Below are 20595 nucleotides of genomic sequence, written 5' to 3' on the forward strand. Positions count from 1 at the left end.
CACATCCATTATTCATGCAAAATGTAGAGAAAACACCACTCGCTTTCCCAATATGCTTGATGGAGCTCTCCCAGGAAAAATTATACACCCTATCAGCATACGCGGATAGCAATGGCTGACCGACTGTGGCTGGAGAAACTGCCATTTCATCAGCAAAGGTGTTTTAATCCAGCAAGAGGAAGACATTCGGTCGTGGAATTAAGTCTCCTGCATCAATAATTCCCGGTAGAGCTTATTTTGCATCAAACACACTGACGTTCTGCCTTCTCAGCGTTTTACCGACCACATTTGGAAATAAATATGGAGATTCTTTTACGTATTCTCTCTCTCTCTGTTTATTTCTTGGACTCTGTTCAGCTTTGGACGCAAGAGACAGTCCTTCGACGTTTAAGTGTCTTGAGAATTATTGAATTTGGTGAATCTTCCAGCTGTCATTAGTTGATTTCTTCCTGCTCTTCATTAAATTAAAATCATGCAGGGGAGACAAGGGCAAATTGTCAAGCCAGTTTTATCTCAGCTGCTATGTAGAGTAGTCCAATTAAACAAAAGTATATATTCTCTAGCTGTAGTTTCAAACAACTCAAAAATTCAAAGATTTTTCCAATATTTTTCTCATTTTTGGGAGAACTATTCACTTTAACCACACTGACATATATCGAAACAAGGTTCAAATTTAAAAAGAAGGTAGATTTGAACTGAAAAGTTGAAATTTGTTGCCAGGCCAAAGATATTTTTCATAAATGTCAGGCTGTCACATTTTATGTAGCAGAAATCCATATTTTTGTACGTTACCTTTAACATTTTGGCTGTTTCTTAAATTGTTTTAATTTTTTTTTGTTTTCCTGGAGCCAGTGCTTTTTTGTTGCAATGCTCTAAGAAAATATATTCACTAAAAAATGTGACAACTAGCCCCGGTCACGTTTACAAATAACAGAACGAGTATACGCTCACACAGAGGACCTTCAAACGGATCCATTTGCCCATTAATAGCCATCAAGTCAGATCCCCGAAGTGCTTCGGTGATGTCTCACCGTGACCTTTTTCCCATTTGTTTTATAGCCCAGCAGAGAAAAAATCTCAAATAAAACGTCCTTTTCTCTATCCACAGGGACCCCCGGGGGCTTCTGGAGCTGAAGGCAGACAAGGAGAGAAGGGCGCCAAGGTAACGCATCATTCCAAATCAATTCAGCCCAGGCACATACCGCAGCCTCCACTGCCATAATTAAAGCACAGCGAGCCATGGGAGAAAAGCACATCTCTGACAGAGTGACTCACTGCTAATACATGAGGAAAGATTGTCACTGTGGGACTGAAGTGTGTAGGCTGTTTTAGCCTTTGTTCATCAACTGAACCTTTGTAATATAGCTTGCGTATTTGAAGCATGCCAGTTTTTTTTAATGTGATTTTTCTTACCTTTAATGATAATGTAATATAATTAATATAATTTTTATAATAGAAATATATAATAATTTTACAATGTTGCATTATTTGATCAAAAATGTAATAAAAACAGTAATATTGTGAAATAGTACTATAATTTTAAATAACTGTTTTCTGTTTTAATATATTGTAAAATGTAATTTATTCCTGTGATAGTTACGCTGAATTTTCAGCATCGTAACAGTTTTCAGTGTCACATGATCTTTCAGAAACCATTCTAATATGCTGATTTATTATCAGTGTTGATGCCAAAAAAGTTAATATTTTGTTGGAACCTGTGATACTTTTTTTTAGGATTCTTTAATAAAAAGTAAAAAAAAAAACACCATTTATTTAAGATAGAAATCGTTTTGAAACAATATAAACTACCGTTTAAACATTTGGGGTCAGTAAATTTTTCTTCTTTTTTTTTTGAAAGAAATGAATACTTTTATTCACCAAGGATGTGTTGAATTTAAAAAAAAAAAAGTGATAATTAAATAAAATGAATTTAATTAATTTAACTATTTTGAATCAATGCTCTACTTTTTAACTTTTTACAAATCGAAAAATCCTGAAAAAAGAATCACAGGTTCCAAAAAATATTAAGCAGTACAACTGTTTCCAACATTGAAAATAAAAGTAACAAATCAGCATATTAGAATGATTTCTGAAGGATCATGTGACACTGAAGACTAGAGTAGTGATGCTGGAAAATCAGCTTTGCATCACAGGAATTAATTATATTTTAAAGCATATTAAAATATAAAACCATTATTTTACATTGTAATAATATGTAATAATATTTCACACACATATTGCAGTTTTTTCTGCATTTTTGACCAAATAAATGCAACCTTGATGAGCCTAAGAAAACTTTTTGAATGACTGAAATAATTGAAATTTGAGACAACTGAAATTTGATAGTTGAATAGAAAGAACAGCATTTATTATTTATTTTTATATAATATAAAAGTTTATATGTATATATATATTGCATCAATTTGCATCCTTGATTTGCATCCAAAATGCATCCTTGCTAAATAAAAGTATTATTACTTTAAGAAAAAATCTACAGTTTTAAACAGTAGTACATGTACATTTATTTATTTATTTATAATTAAAAATAGTTTTTTAATAAAAGTTTTCATTATTTACTAGTGATTTTCAGTGGACATTGCATTAAAAAAATCTAAATATTTTGTATATTCCTCTCTTCTCTTTAGGGTGAGGCAGGAGCCGAGGGCCCACCAGGTAAAACTGGACCCGTTGGCCCGCAGGGCCCTCCTGGAAAGCCTGGTCCTGAAGGTCTAAGAGGAATCCCTGGTCCTGTGGTGGGTCCCCACGTCACTTATTACCTCTCCATCATTATACATACACATATACAGTGGCCCCAAGTAGTATTAGGACACTTCAGATGCACTTAAATTAATGTGAATTTAATATCACAAATACATGTGACCATGAACCACAAAACAAGTCATAAGGGTCAATTTTTTGAAATTGAGATTTATACATCATCTAAAAGCTGAATAAATAAGCTTTCCACTGATGTTTAGTTTGATGGATAGGACAATATTTGGCAACTATTTGATAATCTGGAATCTGAGGGTGCAAAACAATCAAAACATTGAGAAAATCACCTTTAAAGTTGACCAAATGCAGTTCTTAGTAATGCATATTACTAATCAGAAATTAAGTTTTGATATATTTACGTTAGGAAATTTGCAAAATATCTTTACTTAATACCCTAATGATTTTTGGCATAAAAGAAAAATCGAAAATGTTGACCCATACAATGTATTGTTGGCCATTGCTACAAATATACCCGTGCTACTCCAGGGTCACACATATGAAACCAAGTGGCGTCTGCAAATATGAGGTTTAACCTTTTCTCTAAAGTTTCTCAAGCTTATGAATATTAATTATGTGACTTGGCATTTGCCCAGTAGTTCTAACTGATTACTACTCAGCACGGACAATGCTAGCAGCTTTTGCTTGGTCTTTAAGTTGTCGGTGTACAAGGTCAGCTTACGATTCTTTTTATTGCACTGCGGACAAGCAATGCAATGGCATTCATGCATTTTTAAGTGTGGCTTAAGTATAATTTGTGTGGCCACTGAATAGCATAAATGCACATATGCAGGACCAGAATTTTTATGAACCACCTCACGGAATAATAAATCACCTCTCTTTGAGTTTACAATCTGTCTCTTTTCTTGTACAGTCCATATCTGTTTCTTGTCTATTTGAAAACAGTTTTTGTAGTATCTGGGCTATTAATCATTGTCCAGCCCACAGTAAATCAATGCCAGACCATAAGCAAAAAACAATGCAATAATGGCTGTTGTAATTGGATGGATTTTCACAGGGTGAACAAGGACTTCCCGGTGCTCCTGGTCAAGACGGCCCACCTGGACCAATGGTAAGAAGAGAGACCCCATTGCCCTTGCCGGTTCTTTCCGTCTACATTTCATCCTCTCTCTCTTTTTTTAAGTGTGTGTGTGTGTGTACATGTGGGTATATGTGCGCAAATTGAATTCTCACTGTTGGTTCTTTGATATTTAGGGACCTCCTGGTCTGCCAGGCCTGAAAGGAGACCCCGGCTCTAAGGGTGAGAAGGTGAGTGACATTCTATTTCTTTTCCTGCCATTTTTATTAATGTGGTGTCTTACATTTCAGAGAGGCTCAAGGTCGAAGATAAAGACTAGACTTGGTCACTCCAGGAAGCCAGAGGAAAAAGTTTCTTAGCCAGGGGAAAAGTTTTAGTATAATATTTCTGAAGTGTGTGTGTGTGTGTGTGTGTGTGTGTGTACTGGTATTCTCTACATTATGGGGACCAAATGTCCCCACAAAGATAGTAATAACAGTAAATTTTGACCTTGTGGGGACATTGTTTAGGTCCCCATGAGGAAGCAAGCTTATAAATCATACAGAATGAAGTGTTTTGAAAATATGAAAATGTGGTTTCGGTCGGTTTAGGTATAGAGTTGGAGTAAGGGGATAGAAAATAAAGTTTGTACAGTATAAAAAATGATTATGTCTATGGAATGTCCCCTTAATGATAGGAATACCAGTGTGTGTGTGTGTGTGTGTGTGTTTTAATTATTTTTATACGTCAAGGAATCGTCTCTGGAGTCATTACTGATTCTTTTCTTAGATACTGAATCATTAATTAAAAATAGTTATTTTTATTAATGTTAACCTATTATATAGACTTTTACATTATATAGAATAGTCAGTTATTGTCTTTTAGTGTCACAAGTTGGGCAAAATAATTTATTATTTAATTTATTATCCATATTATCCATCCGCCAGTTATTTGATTTTTTTTAAATAGTTGTATGTTTTAGGGATGGTTTTTTACATTTGTATTTTTTGGTGTGTAAATATTTTACTTTTTCATATTTATCCATGGAACTGTATTTATTTAAGGTAAACAATATAATCATGTAGGGTTTTTATGTTTTTTCCCTTTTATTCGATTATTGAATGATTGATTAATGATTGATTAATGTTATTTTGATTGATTTTATTTCCATTTTTGTTTATTTATTTAATGATTTATTTATTTTTTATTATTATTATTTTTCCCCAGTTATTTTATTTTTTAAATAATTGTATTTTTTAGGAATGGTGGTCTTTCACATTTTCCTTTTTTAGTTGGGTGACATTTAATTTGTTCACATTTTGCCATGAAATGTGTATTTATTTAAGGTAAATAATATAATCATGTAGTTTTTTAGTGTTTTGATATTTATTTATTTTGTTTTTTACATTTTAGTATTTTGTCTGTGTGTTTTTTTATTATACAGTTTAGTGGGGTTTTTTTAATAGTTTCAAGTTTTAGTTTTTTTTTTTTTTTACATTTTATTATTATTTTTTAAATTTTAATTTTTCTTGTTTTTTTTTTTTCATATTTAGCCATGAAAATGTATTTATTCACATAATTCAAATAATATATCATGTAGTTTTTTCAGGTTATATTTCTTTTCTTTTTTTAAGTTATTTTAGTTTTTTACATTTAACATTTTTTGTCTTTGTTTTATTATTTCTATACTTGGCCATGAAAATGTATGTATTATGTATAAAGTGTATCATGCAATTTAGTTGCTTTTTTTTCAACAGTTTAAGTTTTACAGGGAATTTTTTTACATTTAACTTTTAACATTTGAATTTTTCATACATTTAAAAAAAAAAAATCATATTTAGCCATGAATTTTCATATAATGTAAATAATATGTATTTTTTTCATTTATTTTAGTTATTTTGCCCTTTTTTTTTTATACTTAGCCATGAAAATGTATTAATAATGTATAAATACATCATATGGTTCATTTCGTTTTTTCCAGTTATTTTATTTTTGAAATCAGTTTATTATAATTCTTATTTATTTTTACATATTTTCTCATTCATTTATAAAACCCTTGGTTTAGTGTGAATTCATTGTCTTTGGTTACTGAGATCATCAGCTGATCTTCCGATCTGTGACACCCACTCTCATTTGCTTTTTTTTTCACCCAGGGTCACCCCGGTCTTATCGGTCTCATCGGACCCCCCGGTGAGCAGGGAGAGAAGGGAGATCGGGGTTTGCCCGGTCCTCAAGGCTCTGCTGGCAGCAAGGGTGATTCTGTAAGTCACTAATGATTTATTTGTCCTTTCCACCCCACCACACAACTAATGTCGTACCTCCAGCAGCGCACCTATCAGGACTTCTCCTGCTGTAATGCTTGCAAATTAAAGTAACGACCGACTGAAACAATAACGTCTGCACTTATTGCATCTGTGTACATCATCATAATCGTGTTATGGATGAAGCTGTCATGAAAGTTTCTCGGAGCCAGCGGTAATTCTATTACACCAGACGTTCCCATCAAACACCAGTGCGATTACATTTTTTCACAGTCGAACTGTGAAATGTTTGTTTTTCTTTGCCTCCCATTCAATGCAGTCAAGCGCTTCAGTGAATACATAGAAAACCTTGATTGAATAAACAATTAGAAATTGCTTTGGACTTATCTGGACCTTTTTTTCTGTGGTTCAAAGCAATGCAACTTTAAACGTTTTCTGATTAAGCTTAATAAAACTGTAGTCTCCCCTTCTGTGAGATTGGGAAAAAAAATTGAAAACGATCTCACTAACGTTTCCCAGTAGACAGATTTGCGATCTGTTGCTGCGTTTAGTAACAGAGGCTGCATTTCTCCCCACAGAATTAACTCAAAAGTCCTTGACTCTAATGAAGTGTAATGATCAGTGTGTAATACACACCAGAGGATTATGATTAGCAAGAGGCATTTTCATCTCTGTGGCAAACAAATTATAATTTTAAAGACAATTCTTAGAGAGAAAATGATTCTCATCACCTCACAGTTGGTAAAAGTTAACCAGCATCTTACACAGATCCATTTACTAACAAATGATGTGAAGTTCTGCTTTCTAACCTTCTGCTCTTTGAACTGTAGGGTATCAGTGGTGCTTCTGGTCCGATTGGTCCACCTGGTCCTCCTGGATTGCCTGTGAGTCTTTGCTCTGTTGCTTGCTATCGTCAGATTGTACGCTTTCTGAAACTAAACAATTAAAAGTGCTATTAGATATGTTTGATAACTGTGGTCTTGCATAAAATTTGGACAGCATGAAAAGTACAAGTTTTAAATACATTAGACTATTCTTCAAATTGTAATTTTGGACCACCCCACCTCAACAGTCTTGCCAGTGTTGACTGTATTCATCATTAAAATGTATACAAGTTTCGTAATTATGACATACACTGTCGTTCAAAAGGTTTTTTTTAACAAATTAATATTTTTATGTACCAAGGACATATTAAAATTGATTAAAAGTGACTGTTAATGCATTTATAATGTTAAAAAAAGATTATATTTCAAATAAATGCTGTTATTTTGAATTTTCTATTCATCAAAAACCCTTAAAATGATTAGAATTATTTTTGAAGTATCATGTGACATTAAAAACTGAAGTAATGACACTGAAAAATCAGAATCCTGTCTTCACAGGAATAAATGAAAATATTTGTTAAGATATATTAAAATAGAAAACAATCATTTTAAATTTTAATAATATTTAACAATATTTCTATTTCTACTGTATTTTTGATAAATAAATGCCTTGGTGAGCATAAAAGACTTATTTCAAAAACATTTAAAAATCATACATATTTTAGACATTTTAGACTAAGTGTGAATTGATATTGATTTAATTTTGGAACAAAAGAATAAATGCTGTTATTTTGAACTTTCTATTCATCAAAAAAAATCTTTATTAGAATTATTGTTAGATTATTAGAATGATTTCTGAAGGACTGATGCTGAAAATTCAGCTTTGCTATCACAGGCTTAAATAAAATATTATTTAAAAAAATAAAAAAAATAAAAACAGTTATAAATTGTAATAATATTTAACAATATTTCTGTTTTTACTGTATTTTTGATAAATGTAACCTTGGTGAGCATAAGAGACTTCTTTTAAAAACAGTTTAAAATCATACAGATTTCAGACTTTTGGATGGTAGTGTGAATGAATATTCATTTCATTTTCAATAAAAATATAATAACATCATTCTTCTCAAATTCTACACAAAATTTTTAATTTTAACTATTTTTATATATATATATTTTTTTTTTTATTAATTTTTATTAACCAAGGACGGACACATTAAAATTACTTAAAAGTAAAAAGCAATTATAATGTTATAAAATATTATATAGAAATTAATTTTGGAACAAATAGAATAAATACGGTTGTTTTAAACTTTCTATTAATTAAAAAACCTCTAAAATTATTCAAATGTTTTCTGAAGGATCATGTGACACTAAAGACAGAAGTAATGATGCTGAAAATTCAGCTTTGCCATCACAAAAATAAATGAAATATTATTTACATTATTTTAAAATAGAAAACAGTTATTTTAAATTTTAATAACATTTAACAGTATTTCTGTTTTTACTGTATTTTTGATAAATAAATGCCTTGGTGAGCATAGGAGACTTTCAAAAACATTTGAAAATTATACAGACTCCAAACATTTGAACGGTAGTGTAAATTTATATTCATTTGATTTTGGAAAAAATAGAATAAATGCTGTTATTTGAACTTTCTTTTTTCATCAAAAAGTTCTTAAAATCACTAGAATGATTTCTGAAGGATCATGTGACACTGAAGACTGGAGTAATGATGCTGAAAATCCAGCTTTGCATCACAGGAATAAATGAAATATTATTTAAAATATATTAAAATAGAAAACAGCTATTTTAAATTGTAATAATATTTAACAATATTAAGTTTTTACTGTATTTTTGATCAATAAATACAGCCTTGGTGAGCACTTTCAAAAACATTTAAAAATCATGCTGACTTTTAGATGGTAGTGTGAATTGACATTAATTTAATTTTGGAACAATTAGAATGGTTTTTGAAGTAAATACTCTCATTCCTTTTTCTCATATTCTACCAATTCAAATTCTCAAATTTAAAACTGTAACATTAACTATCATTTCCTTTTTCCTCTAGGGTCCACAAGGACCAAAGGGATCCAAGGGTTCGACTGTAAGTACCCCTTTATCACTGATCAATTCGGTGAGCTATTTATAATGACGTTATAAATGAGCTTATGGCTTTTTAAATCTTCTTCCTGCAGGGTCCTGCTGGTCAAAAGGGAGACACCGGCACAGCCGGACCTCCTGGTCCTCCTGTAAGTGCACTTCTGTGTTCTTCAAGGAGACTTTAATTATATAAAATGCAAAAGACTCACGGAGCGCACTATCATTTTCTCACTCCATAGGGTCCTCCTGGCGAGATCATCCAGCCTCTGCCTATCCAGATGCCCAAGAAGTCCCGTCGTTCCGTCGACATGCAAGCGGACGAGGCCGACACCATGCTAGACTACGGAGAGGGCATGGAAGACATCTTCAGCTCCTTGAATAACCTCAAACAGGACATCGAGCGCATGAAGTACCCCATGGGCACGCAAAACAACCCAGCACGAAGCTGTAAAGACCTACAGCTCGCTCACCCAGAATTCCCAGATGGTAAGCGAACGAGGTGGGGGGTAAAGGAGACACCATCGACCAGATAAATCTGGAAAACATGCAGCGTCTGCTGGTTTCCAAGCTACTCAGTAGCTGCTAAAATTCTAAGCCTGTCACTCAGGAGGATTTGAATAACAGCAGCAGCAGTCGACGGCTGATTGGGAAGATGTTTAGCATTCTGTGGACTCTGGCGAGAGCTAACCTCTCCCTCCCAAATCATGGCTTACAAAATGCCAGCTCTTACACTGACCTTTCAGAGCTGGTTTTACCGCACTCGCATTAGCCTGCTATTTTATTTACACAACGCATCGCCACTGAAGTGTTTTTAGATGCGGAAATAATAGAAAGCCGTTTTCGTATATGATCTAAATGACTGTACCTGTGGTCGTTCTCGAAGCTGATGTCTGATGGGTTTTTTCTCTCAGGTGAATACTACATCGATCCCAACCAGGGATGCTCTGGGGACTCCTTCAAAGTGTACTGCAACTTCACAGCGGGAGGCGAGACCTGCATCTTCCCTGATAAAAAGTCAAATGGAGTGAGTGGCATTTTGAAACCCCCTAAGGATGAACTAGCCAATAACAGCCAGACACGATCACAACATCTTACCTCTGTCACATACAATGGGTTTTCTCCTAAAGACCACTTCAAGAAGTGAAAGTCACTTTAAAGAGAGGTTTAAGCATGACTGTTACTTATCCCTACACATTATTCCCCTTATATAGCTAAAATATATGTGACCCTGGACCACAAAACCAGTCATGAGTGGAAGTAAGAACTTCATTTGGTCAACTTTAAGGGCGATTTTCTCACCCTCACATTCCAGATTTTCCAATAGTTGTATCTCAGCCAAATATTGCCCTATCCTAACAAACCTACATCAATGGAATATTTATTCAGCTTTCACATGATGTATAAATCTCAGTTTCAAAAAATTGACCCTTGTGACTGGTTTTGTGGTCCAGGGTCACATATGATTTTTATATTAATGACAAATAAGCCAATATCCTACAAATTCTCATTATTGTTAAGAATCCAAGTTTTTTGGGGTTAAAGCGCGTAGCGATGAAACCCTATTGTAATTGTTAGAATGGCCAAGGATCAGCGACCTCCACATAAAACTGATCTTGCAGACCAAACCGTAAGTTGTAAAGACTTGAAACTTGGAGGGATGGTAGTACTCACACAACCAACAAGGTCACCAAAGCTCACCCCAATCGGCCTGACGGGGGCGCTACAGCGATTAAAAGTATGAAATCGCTCATAACTCCTAAACCATCAGTTGCACAAAATTTTCGGGTATTTTGGATTTTTTGAAAAATCTACTTTTGTGAACTAAGCCTAGGTTTTTCACCCAACTGGAACCAAACCAGTGCAGAAAGATTCTCTTGAGAGTGAATATCAATAGTCATCAACAAAAAAGTTGAACTTTCAACTTAGTGTCACAGAGGGACACTAAAACGTTCAAAAGGGGCAGGGCCACTTTTATTCAAATGGCTTTAACTCCTGAACGGAATTATATATTTTCGCCAAACTCAGAACACTTATGTAAGACCTCAATCTAAAGTCACAGGACAAAAATTGCAGAGCTTGTCCATCTTGGTCCAAAGTGTCACAAGGGTCTACAAGAACATTTGCGCATCTCAAAGAAACATGGCCGCCATTGGCCAATGAAGTTTGAGAACCTGTTAGACAAGGTTAACGGGGGCTGATCAGAATGAAACTTGGTGGGCCTGTTCGACTCCTGGCTCAAAAGGGTCTGTGAGAAATTTGAACCAAATCAGCCACTGGGGGGGCAATAGGACATTTTTCAATGGGGTAAATGTTTGTACATTGGCTGGTTTTTCACAAATATATCATCATATGATAGAACTCCTCATTCCAGATAACTTTGCCTCTAGAACCATTTCTGTCAATTAAATAGTTTGTTAAATGATCGAGAAGATGTAAAAAACTACTTTTGTGAACTAGTCCTAGGTTTTTCGCTCAATCTGGAAATTAAAACTGCAGTAAAAAAAAGTTGAAATGTATCTTTTGGAAAGCTATAACAGGGTCATTCAGAAAAGGGGCCTCTCCAAATTTACCCAAAAACCTACAAAGCCTAAATGAAAACTCAAAACTTCATGAAACCTGGTGAGCACATGCGACAGGTGATTCTAAACAAACATAATTTTAAGGAGATCAGAGCACAGTAAGAGTCAAAAACATTAAAAAACATAATTTATGGTAAATTACCTGGATTTGCCAAAAATGCTTTTTCAAATCATTAAATTAGATGGCTACAGGCTTGCTAAATAATGTAGTTTTCCATATGTGCTTAAATGCCTTAAAGCGCTTGAACCGCCCGATAATTACTGCTGCAGTTATATATATTTTTTTTTACTTTTGAAATTGTTATAATAATTGTAATACTAAATATATTTATTTAATTATAGAATTTATAGAAATGACTGCAGTTCCCTTAAAAAAAACACACAAAAATGATACCACAACAGCAAACCATAAATAAGATTTAATTTAGGATTAGAATATACTATTTAATAATTTATTTTATTAACTTTTAATTTTAGAGTCAAATATGACCAGAAAGTGGTTTTGACAAATTGTTTGAGATTCATTTCAAATGTAAATGAGACAACACTTTTTTTTTTTAGCATTACTTGAAATGTTTTGTCTTTGCAACAGCTTGCAGTGTTTATCTGTGTATTCAGATTTGAAATATCAGAAAACAAAAAGATTAAAATTTGATCAAATTTGAGTGGAAACCTCATTCTCAACATTGAAATAATCTGCTTTTCTCATGCTGTGTTAAACAAAGCTGTGTATTTCAGCGAGATGGATTTTCATTTCATTCCAATTGTCGGAACAGATGCTGTATGAAAAATAGCTGGCTTTAATTTTATTTAATTTTCTGCTAAAGTAAATCTGCTGTTCATTTGAAGCTATGCGCACAGCTGGTCTTTTGCCGTAATGTTTTTGTTCACGTTTTTCTTTGTGTCATCTTCAAGGTGAGAATATCTTCATGGCCCAAAGAGGTTCCTGGCTCCTGGTTCAGTGAATTTAAGCGTGGCAAAATAGTAAGTGCACTTCCTCGTTCTTCTTTCATCTTCTCCTTTATGAAAAACACCATCTTGTCCTTCGAAACTAAAAGGACCTGAGTGGTCTGTTTGGTCTTTTTTCTTTACTCAACCATTGGACAGACACCAGTAAGAGTACAGCTTTTAAAAGAGGCTGTCACTGCAGCCCTGGATCCATCAACAAGCTGAGCACACCCACAAACACACACACACAAACACCGCATTTATATTTGATGCAGTTGAGAGTTATAAAGGCGCCGCTGCACCTCTGTGAAACATGCCGGCGTTATGTTTCTGGTATCTGTTTTGACTGTTTTCTGCTTTGTCAGAAGCAATGGTGTTTCTATTATTCAGAGTTCTAGCTACCAGTTTGAAATCAATGTATTGGTGGCTTTCCATTCACATGCTTTAACGTTAATACTTCATGTTCACTTTTTCTTCATCTTACAAGAACTGATTATAAATAAAAAACAACAATCCTAGATATAATATAATATAATATATATAATATATATATATATATATATATATATATATATATATAATATTATATATATTATATATTAATTATATATATTATAATATATATAATAATATATATAATGTATTATATTATATTATTAATAAAAATGTAAAAAAAAATAACTTGTGAAGTAGTCAAATATAAATTAAAATGAACTTAAAAAAATGTAAAATATTTCAAAACGGAAAATAAGAGTCTTCATAAATTATTATATTATATTATATTATATTATATTATATTATATTATATTATATTATAAAAAAAGAAAGGTAAGTAAAAAAATATCCTACGTGGTTTTGATTAAGTCAAAGAAAATTAAAATAAATTAAAGTTTATTTTTTTAATTATCCTGATTTTTTCCTCATCTTATAACAACTGACTATAAATAATTGCAACTTATTAACACAACAAACCTAGAAATTATCATATTATATTATATTATATTATATTTAAAAAGAGGGCTAAGTAAAAATAATATCCTACTTAGTTTTGAAAATTAAGTCAAAGAAAATTACAAATTAACTTAAGAAAATATCAAATATTTAAAAAGGGGAAAATAAGAGTTTTTATATAAAATTATGTTATTATATGGATAAGTAAAAATATTATCATACTTGATTTTGATTATTATATTATTATAAAATAAATAAATAAATAAAATAAAATAAAACAAACATAAAAACAAACTTAAGAAATTGTAAAATATTTAAAAAGAGAAAATAAGTCTTATATTATATAATATATTATATTATATTGTAAAAAAAAAATAAAATAAAATAAAAACAAACTTAAGAAAATATAAAATATTTAAAAAGGGAAAATAAGAGTCTTATATTATTTTATATTATATTATAAAAAGAGGGATAAGTAAAAAAAAAGAGTTATCCTACTTGGTTTTGATAATTATATTATATTATATTATATTACATTATATTATTTTGTAAAAAATAAATAAATAAATGAATAAATAAATAAATAAAGCTTTAAATAAATTAAAAGTAAAAGAAATTAAAATTTAAATTTAACTTTTTAATTAATGTAAAAATAATGTAAAATATTTAAAAAGGGAAAATAAGTCATTATTATTACTATTATTATTATGTATACTGTGCCACATATGAAAAAGAAAAAAAATACAAAAACATATTTGGTGTGCCAAGTGAAAATGCTGCTGCAGAACAAACGTTGAAATATTGAATCCTGAAAACCTTTCCATCATTTTTGTTTCCACCCTCAAGCTCTCATACGTGGACGCAGAAGGCAACTCGATAAACATGGTCCAGATGACCTTCCTCAAACTACTGACAGCCTCCGCCAGGCAAAACTTGACCTACAGCTGCCACCAGTCGGTCGCCTGGCACGACGCCACTACGGACAACTACGACAAGGCACTACGCTTCCTCGGCTCCAACGACGAGGAGATGTCATACGACAACAACCCCTTCATCAAGGCCCTGTCAGACGGCTGTGCGGTAAGTCATCCATCAGAGTGAAATATGCATCATTTCAATATGCAACACACCTTTCTGACCGTCCTTGTCTCGTCCTGTAGGTGAGGAAGGGCTACGGAAAGACGGTACTGGAGATTAACACTCCCAAGATCGACCAGGTTCCGATCGTCGACGTGATGTTCGCTGACTTTGGGGATCCCAACCAGAAATTTGGATTCGAAGTTGGTCCAGTCTGCTTCCTTGGCTAAAAAAACACAGACAAAGAAAAAAACAGCAATAACTTGGCAGGGTAGGACGGGTTAGCGAACGAGACAAGACTTTTCTTCTTGATCTCAACCATCAAGCCCCTGTTCCTGCCACATGCAAGTTTTGAATTTAAAATGGGGTAGCGAACACGTCTTACCTTGTATGTATGTATTACCCAGGAAAATACTTGTTGCCCTTGTAGGGCAAGGATCACATGAAACCTGCTATGGAACGAAAAGGTGAAGGACAAACCTGGGAGGTCCACGAAATGGAGAAAGGGAGGACCTCTCATTCGGAGTCTATCGGTGCAGTGCAAAAAAAAATACAAATAAATTAAAAGACGACAACAATGGTGCTTGTTCAAAATACAAAAAAGAGGTGCTACGAGAAAGAGGATGTATTTTAATAAAACTGTAATTATTATTTTGTACATTATTGTTGTTTCTGAATCCACTTTCAAAACTTGCATGTGTATCACAATTGCATCTGGCTTTTAATTTCCAAATCCCTCACCAACGTTTATAAGTTATAGAACTGAACAAATAAAGAATTAAATAATGATATTTTGTGGATGAATACTGTGTACTTATTATTAAGCAAATAAAGACAGCATTCAAACAGCTCCCTATTATTAATTGTAATGTAAGTCCTTTGTATATATTGACCATCCCAAAATCGCTCACAGTTCGGCCTACTGAACACCTCAAGATTCGACAGCACATGCGACGCAACCAATGTTGCATGTTGTGCTTGATTTAAGTAATCCATTCATTCACTTTAATTTAACTTTTTGTTGTTATGTGTTTTTAGGATTTTTTTTTCAGTTGTAGATCGGTCGTATACCTCAAAACTATCTTGAAAAACCATACCGATGCAAGTATGGTGCGCCCTGTATATACCTTGGTTATACAGTTAAGTTTATATATTTTGGGTGGGGATTTTTTTTTGTTTTTTAAATGGGAAAAATACATATGTTAGGCCTCTTTTTGTTCAAAACCTTCTGTGAATGCAATGCTAAGGCCTTTTCGGTGACCCATTTTTGTAACTAAAATGAGAAATTGTTTTAAATGTGCTTTTTATGGTTCATTTCATTATTAAAAACTGGATTCCAACCAACCATGAAACTGAGGTGTGGATTGTTTGTTTGCTTCGTAAGGTCGGACCGTTTTATTGTCTCTTCGTGTGTGATTTCACGGTTTTAAATGACATCTGTGCAGTTCATCTGACCAATAGTGAGCTGTAATATCTCAAAACCTCATTGGTTAAAATAAACGTTTGCTAACTCATGCATAACACGTTGTTTAATTAATTACTTCCTCGTATCATTTATCATGCATTACAGCTCATTAGCAGGTCATCTGGGATGTCTGAACAGGATGAGAACAGCGTGTTTACTTTAGAAAAACTTTCATACTCGTTTCATCCAGGTCCCCCTGGCTCCTTTCCTAATCGAGTGCTGGAAGCTACACAATCTGACGGTACCTACACGTGGAGTCTCATTAGGCGCTGCGTTTAATATGAAAGCCCCGTCTCCATTTCAGCCCCTATAGTAAGAATAAGACCTCTCTCTATTCGCTGTTTGATGTCTGTGTATCCTCACAGGTTAGATCAGCAATGAATCCTCTGCATTATTATTGGACATCTCTATTCAGGCTTTCAAAGGAATGCCAATTTGATATTTTTCTTTAGGCAAAGACTTTGAGTTTGCCATTTCACCATGAGCCTTTGTGGCAGGCATTCTCTGCTTAGCATTTAAAAAGATTTTCAAAGGATTTGACTCTCTCTGGATGGACTCAATTTGAGCAGCATCTCAAGAACTTTAATGCATGGCAGGGATTCAAACTACTAACAAATATTATGAGGTATGGTGTTACTTCTGGTGACTTTAAAATACAACATACATTAAAGGAGAGAGGTGTTTTAATTAAGCAAATTCTCTCTTAAAACTTGACTAATCAAAGACTGGTAACCCCTTTTTACTCAAAATAAAAGCGAAATTGTTTTCTCACAATATATACTTAGTCGACTTCACAAACCTAAAGCGGAAAATGCATAAAAGACCATGCGCCTGTGGGAGTGTGTTTTTGTTCTTAAACAGCATAAGAGCCAAAGCAAATATCCGTGTTTAAAGCTTAAAAATCAGTTCACGCTCTCTTAGTTCAGCTTCTAGGAAGCTGAACTTCTATGTATTATTGTTTCTGGTGGTTAGACACTGTACATCCTAAGCACACAGCCAAGACAAACAATAGAAAGCCTTATTTTTTCCTCCATAAAACACTATCTACAATTTGAGGAGAAAACCCACACAAACTTGCTGGGCAGCCCACATACTGGTAATATATTTTTTCAAGCATCTGAGTCTTATTTATCAAAGTATTTTAAAATGAATAAACCTCTGGCATAATCTGGAAATAGCCTACGCAATTTCAATATCGCAATTTCTTCTTAACAATGACAACTTTTTTACTTCAAAAAAAAAACAAAAACGCTTCATTAAACATTGATAATAATCAGAAATGATGTTTCTTCCTTTATTGAAATAATAAAGCATTATTTTTAAAAAAATGTTTCTTGAGTAGCAAAGTATATTAGAATGATTTCTGAAGGATAATGTGACACTCAAGACTGGAGTAATGATGTTAAAATAGAAAAAATATATTATATTAATATATTATAAAAAATATATTCAAATAGAAAATTGTTATTTTAATTGTTCATTTTCCCACTCTTGCTGTTTTTACTGTTTTTTTGTTCAAATAAGTGCAGCCTTGGTTAGCCTGGTTAAAGACACAAAATCTTAAAATTTTGTGTCTTTAAAAAATTACAATTTTTTAAATGTAAAAAAACTGTAAAATTACAAAATTGTACTGACCTCAAACTTTTGAACAGTATAGTGTACATGAAATATTTATTTTAATTAGGCTAGTTTGTGTAAGTACATTTATTTAAACTGGTTGTTAAAAGTTCAAATTGGTTGTTATATCCTGTAATTGCTGTCTGTAAGAAACAACTTGTGCTAAAGTTAGGCCTTTAGGGGTACAACAGCCTGGCAGCTTTTTACAAAAAAAAAAAAAAAAAAACAGTTTGCAAAAGTAACCACAGTATTTGTAGTAAAACTGCAGTAACAACAAATTTACCATGGTTAACACTCCCTCTTTTGGCTTGCTTCCTTTAACCATGGTTAACAGTACAGGAACATTATTTCAACCATATTTGTAGCAAAAACCATGGTAATAATAATTAATAATACTAATACTAATAATACTACTACTACTAATTATTATTATTATTATTATTATTATTATTATTATTATACATTTTAGTACTTATGTAACACCATGGTTGTTTTTCATCAGGTACCCTCCAAGGTACACCTTTGTACCTTATCTACCCTTAATGCGTGCGTACTTGTATGGTACTAGTATGTTCCCTGGCTTTTAGGGGTATAAAGAAAGGTGCACCTTTGAGGTTACTGCCCAGTAAAGAGCTAAAATACAAAATTTTAGTACATTTTATTTCTGACAGTGTAATCAAAAAAAAAAAAAAAAAAAAAAAAAAGAAAGAAATGTTTAAAACACATGACTTTCAAATATAATGTTAAGTAAGTATAATTACTGATTTTATTCTTTCAATAATTTAAAAGATCGGTTTAGTTTAGAGGTATCGGTATTGATATCGACGATACTTGGCTTGAAAATATCGGTATTGGATCGAAAATAAAATAGGAGGTATCGCCCATCCCTACACAATGTAGATTTTAAACCCGGAAGATGAAAATAGAGCAAAAAAGCTCAAAGTTAACCACTTTTCTCCAGTAATTAAAATTAATGGATGCTATTATCATATATGATGTGCAACACAAACACCTCTGCTCAAATCAAAGAAAAAGTAGTCTGGGGTTTTATGAACATTTAACCAAATGTAACTGTTCAGGGACAGCAAGGCACAATTCATTTTAGCAAATGCGCGTGTTAAGACGGCCCTTCTCCGAGAGCTTATCAGAGTCCGTCTTTTCCCCCCTCTTCTCCAAAAATAGTTTATACTACCGTTTCAGCTATTAACATGGTTCAGTTTTTATGTAATGGCAACGTGATTGTATTTCGTTTCATTTTCTCTATCCGTAAAGGCGATCTCTCCCGGGTTTTCTGCAACCATGCTGCGCGCGCATCCCGAATGTTTACAAACAGATAATTGGTCTATAGAAACTCAGCGAATACATACCTCACAGACATAATAAATATATCAAATATGCTTAAAAACACTTATTACTTAAAGGTTCTTTCTTATTTTTATTGCATTTCATGTATTGTACTTTGAATAAAACTTTTGCAATGGGTTTGTAAAAAGCTGTTTCAATGCACGTTTTAGCCTGAGTTCTTGTCGCATTTACACGTTTGATCATCAGGCGTCACAAGCGTGTGGTGTTTCGAGCGCTTAGTGAATCATTTTGCGTAGCAACTGGTTCAATTGACGCGAAGCTTCGAAAAGACTCGTTTCTCCCAACACTGTGAGGTCACGCGGTGACGTGTCGATCTGCTGTTGGTCACACGGTTTCACGTGATACAGGTCAGAGTTTACGAAGCTTGAAAGCTGCAATGCAGCCAAACGCCAAACTTTTGCATGTGTTTGCTTTTCTGAATGGAAGTCGATGGGGCGAAAAGTGGTACCGACTGGGAAAATCTCTTCTTCACCGCACACTATACTACGATTATGGAGAAGAGAAGAAAGACGCCCGATTCAACATTGCAAACGAGCGATTAAGCGATGCGGCTGCTACCATGAGTACACAAAGCGATGTGCCATGAGTGTTTACTAGAGCCCAGCAACTCACGGATTCGGATTCCCGGATTTGATGGAAAAAGAAGAGTCAGCCGCTCCTGTCTTGTGGTGAGTGAGAAACTGTAAACAACAACAACAACAACAACCGCAGCAAAAGTAGTAACGTTAATAGTGGTAACAGCAATTTAATTGAGGTATGACCAAATACTGACTTAACCTGAAGGCCTAAATTAGGTTTAAACACCGTAAATGACGCCGTTTGACAGTTTTCAAATAAAAAATCTAGTAAAATGCAAAATAAAAAAGTAAATTTAAATAACACAGTTTAGGGGATAATGAGTGCCGCGCTTTCTGTCGTTTAAAACGCCGTAAATAAAACCGTTTAGGGCAGGCCTGGACAAACTCAGTCCTGGAGGGCTAGTGTCCCTGCAGAGTTTAGCTTCAACCCTGATAAAACTCACCTGTTTGTAGCTTTCTAGTAAACCTGAAGACACTGATTAGCTTGTTCAGGTGAGTTTTATCAGAGTTGGAGCTAAACTCTGTAGGGACACCGGCCCTCCAGGACCGAGTTTGCCCAGGTCTGGTTTAGGGGATAATGAGTGCAGCAACTGACGGGGTTTTCTGACGTTTAAAACGCTGTAAATTAAGCCGTTTAGGGGATAATTAGCGCTGCAACTGATGCTTAAAACACCGTAAATAACGCCGCTTGACAATTTTCAAATAAAAAAAACCTAGTAAAATGCAAAATTAAAAAAATGCAGTAAGTTAGGCAGTTTAGGGGAACATCTTTCTGATGTTTAAAACGCAGTAAATAACCCAGTTTGACAATTTTCAAATAAAAAACTAGTAAAATGCAAAAAAATAAAAAAATAAAAATTTACGCCGTTTAGGGGATAACGAGTGCCACAACTGGCGGCGCTTTCTGACATTTAAAACACAGTAAATAACACTGTTTGACAATTTTGAAAAAAAAAAAAAAAAAAAAATAGTAAAATGCAAAAAAAAAAAAAAAAAAAAAAAAAAAAAATTACATTTCGCCGTTTATGGGAGGATGA

At 33.3% G+C, this 20595-nt stretch overlaps 1 protein-coding gene and 1 long non-coding RNA gene across 7 annotated transcripts in view; both read left to right on the forward strand.

Annotated features, from left to right (window-relative positions):
• The window catches only part of col11a1a (collagen, type XI, alpha 1a), an 84391-nt gene extending 69067 nt beyond the window's left edge, over positions 1 to 15324 (forward strand). For all 6 annotated transcript variants that reach the window (XM_051097902.1, XM_051097899.1, XM_051097900.1 and 3 more), the window contains 13 exons: positions 1109 to 1162; positions 2646 to 2753; positions 3791 to 3844; positions 3988 to 4041; positions 5944 to 6051; positions 6882 to 6935; positions 8947 to 8982; positions 9074 to 9127; positions 9218 to 9464; positions 9890 to 10002; positions 12473 to 12541; positions 14303 to 14536; positions 14617 to 15324. In XM_051097902.1, the coding sequence (XP_050953859.1) occupies positions 1109 to 1162; positions 2646 to 2753; positions 3791 to 3844; positions 3988 to 4041; positions 5944 to 6051; positions 6882 to 6935; positions 8947 to 8982; positions 9074 to 9127; positions 9218 to 9464; positions 9890 to 10002; positions 12473 to 12541; positions 14303 to 14536; positions 14617 to 14763 (1332 nt within the window). In that variant the 3' untranslated portion in view covers positions 14764 to 15324. The remainder of the gene's footprint in view (positions 1 to 1108; positions 1163 to 2645; positions 2754 to 3790; positions 3845 to 3987; positions 4042 to 5943; positions 6052 to 6881; positions 6936 to 8946; positions 8983 to 9073; positions 9128 to 9217; positions 9465 to 9889; positions 10003 to 12472; positions 12542 to 14302; positions 14537 to 14616) is intronic.
• A 4072-nt stretch (positions 15325 to 19396) lies between these two features.
• Positions 19397 to 20595, forward strand: part of LOC127155586 (uncharacterized) — a 10625-nt gene continuing 9426 nt past the window's right edge. The window contains exon 1 of the long non-coding RNA XR_007825623.1: positions 19397 to 19648. This is a non-coding gene — a long non-coding RNA (uncharacterized LOC127155586). The remainder of the gene's footprint in view (positions 19649 to 20595) is intronic.

Source organism: Labeo rohita, chromosome 24 (genome assembly GCF_022985175.1).
Source record: "Labeo rohita strain BAU-BD-2019 chromosome 24, IGBB_LRoh.1.0, whole genome shotgun sequence".
NCBI lineage: Eukaryota > Metazoa > Chordata > Actinopteri > Cypriniformes > Cyprinidae > Labeo > Labeo rohita.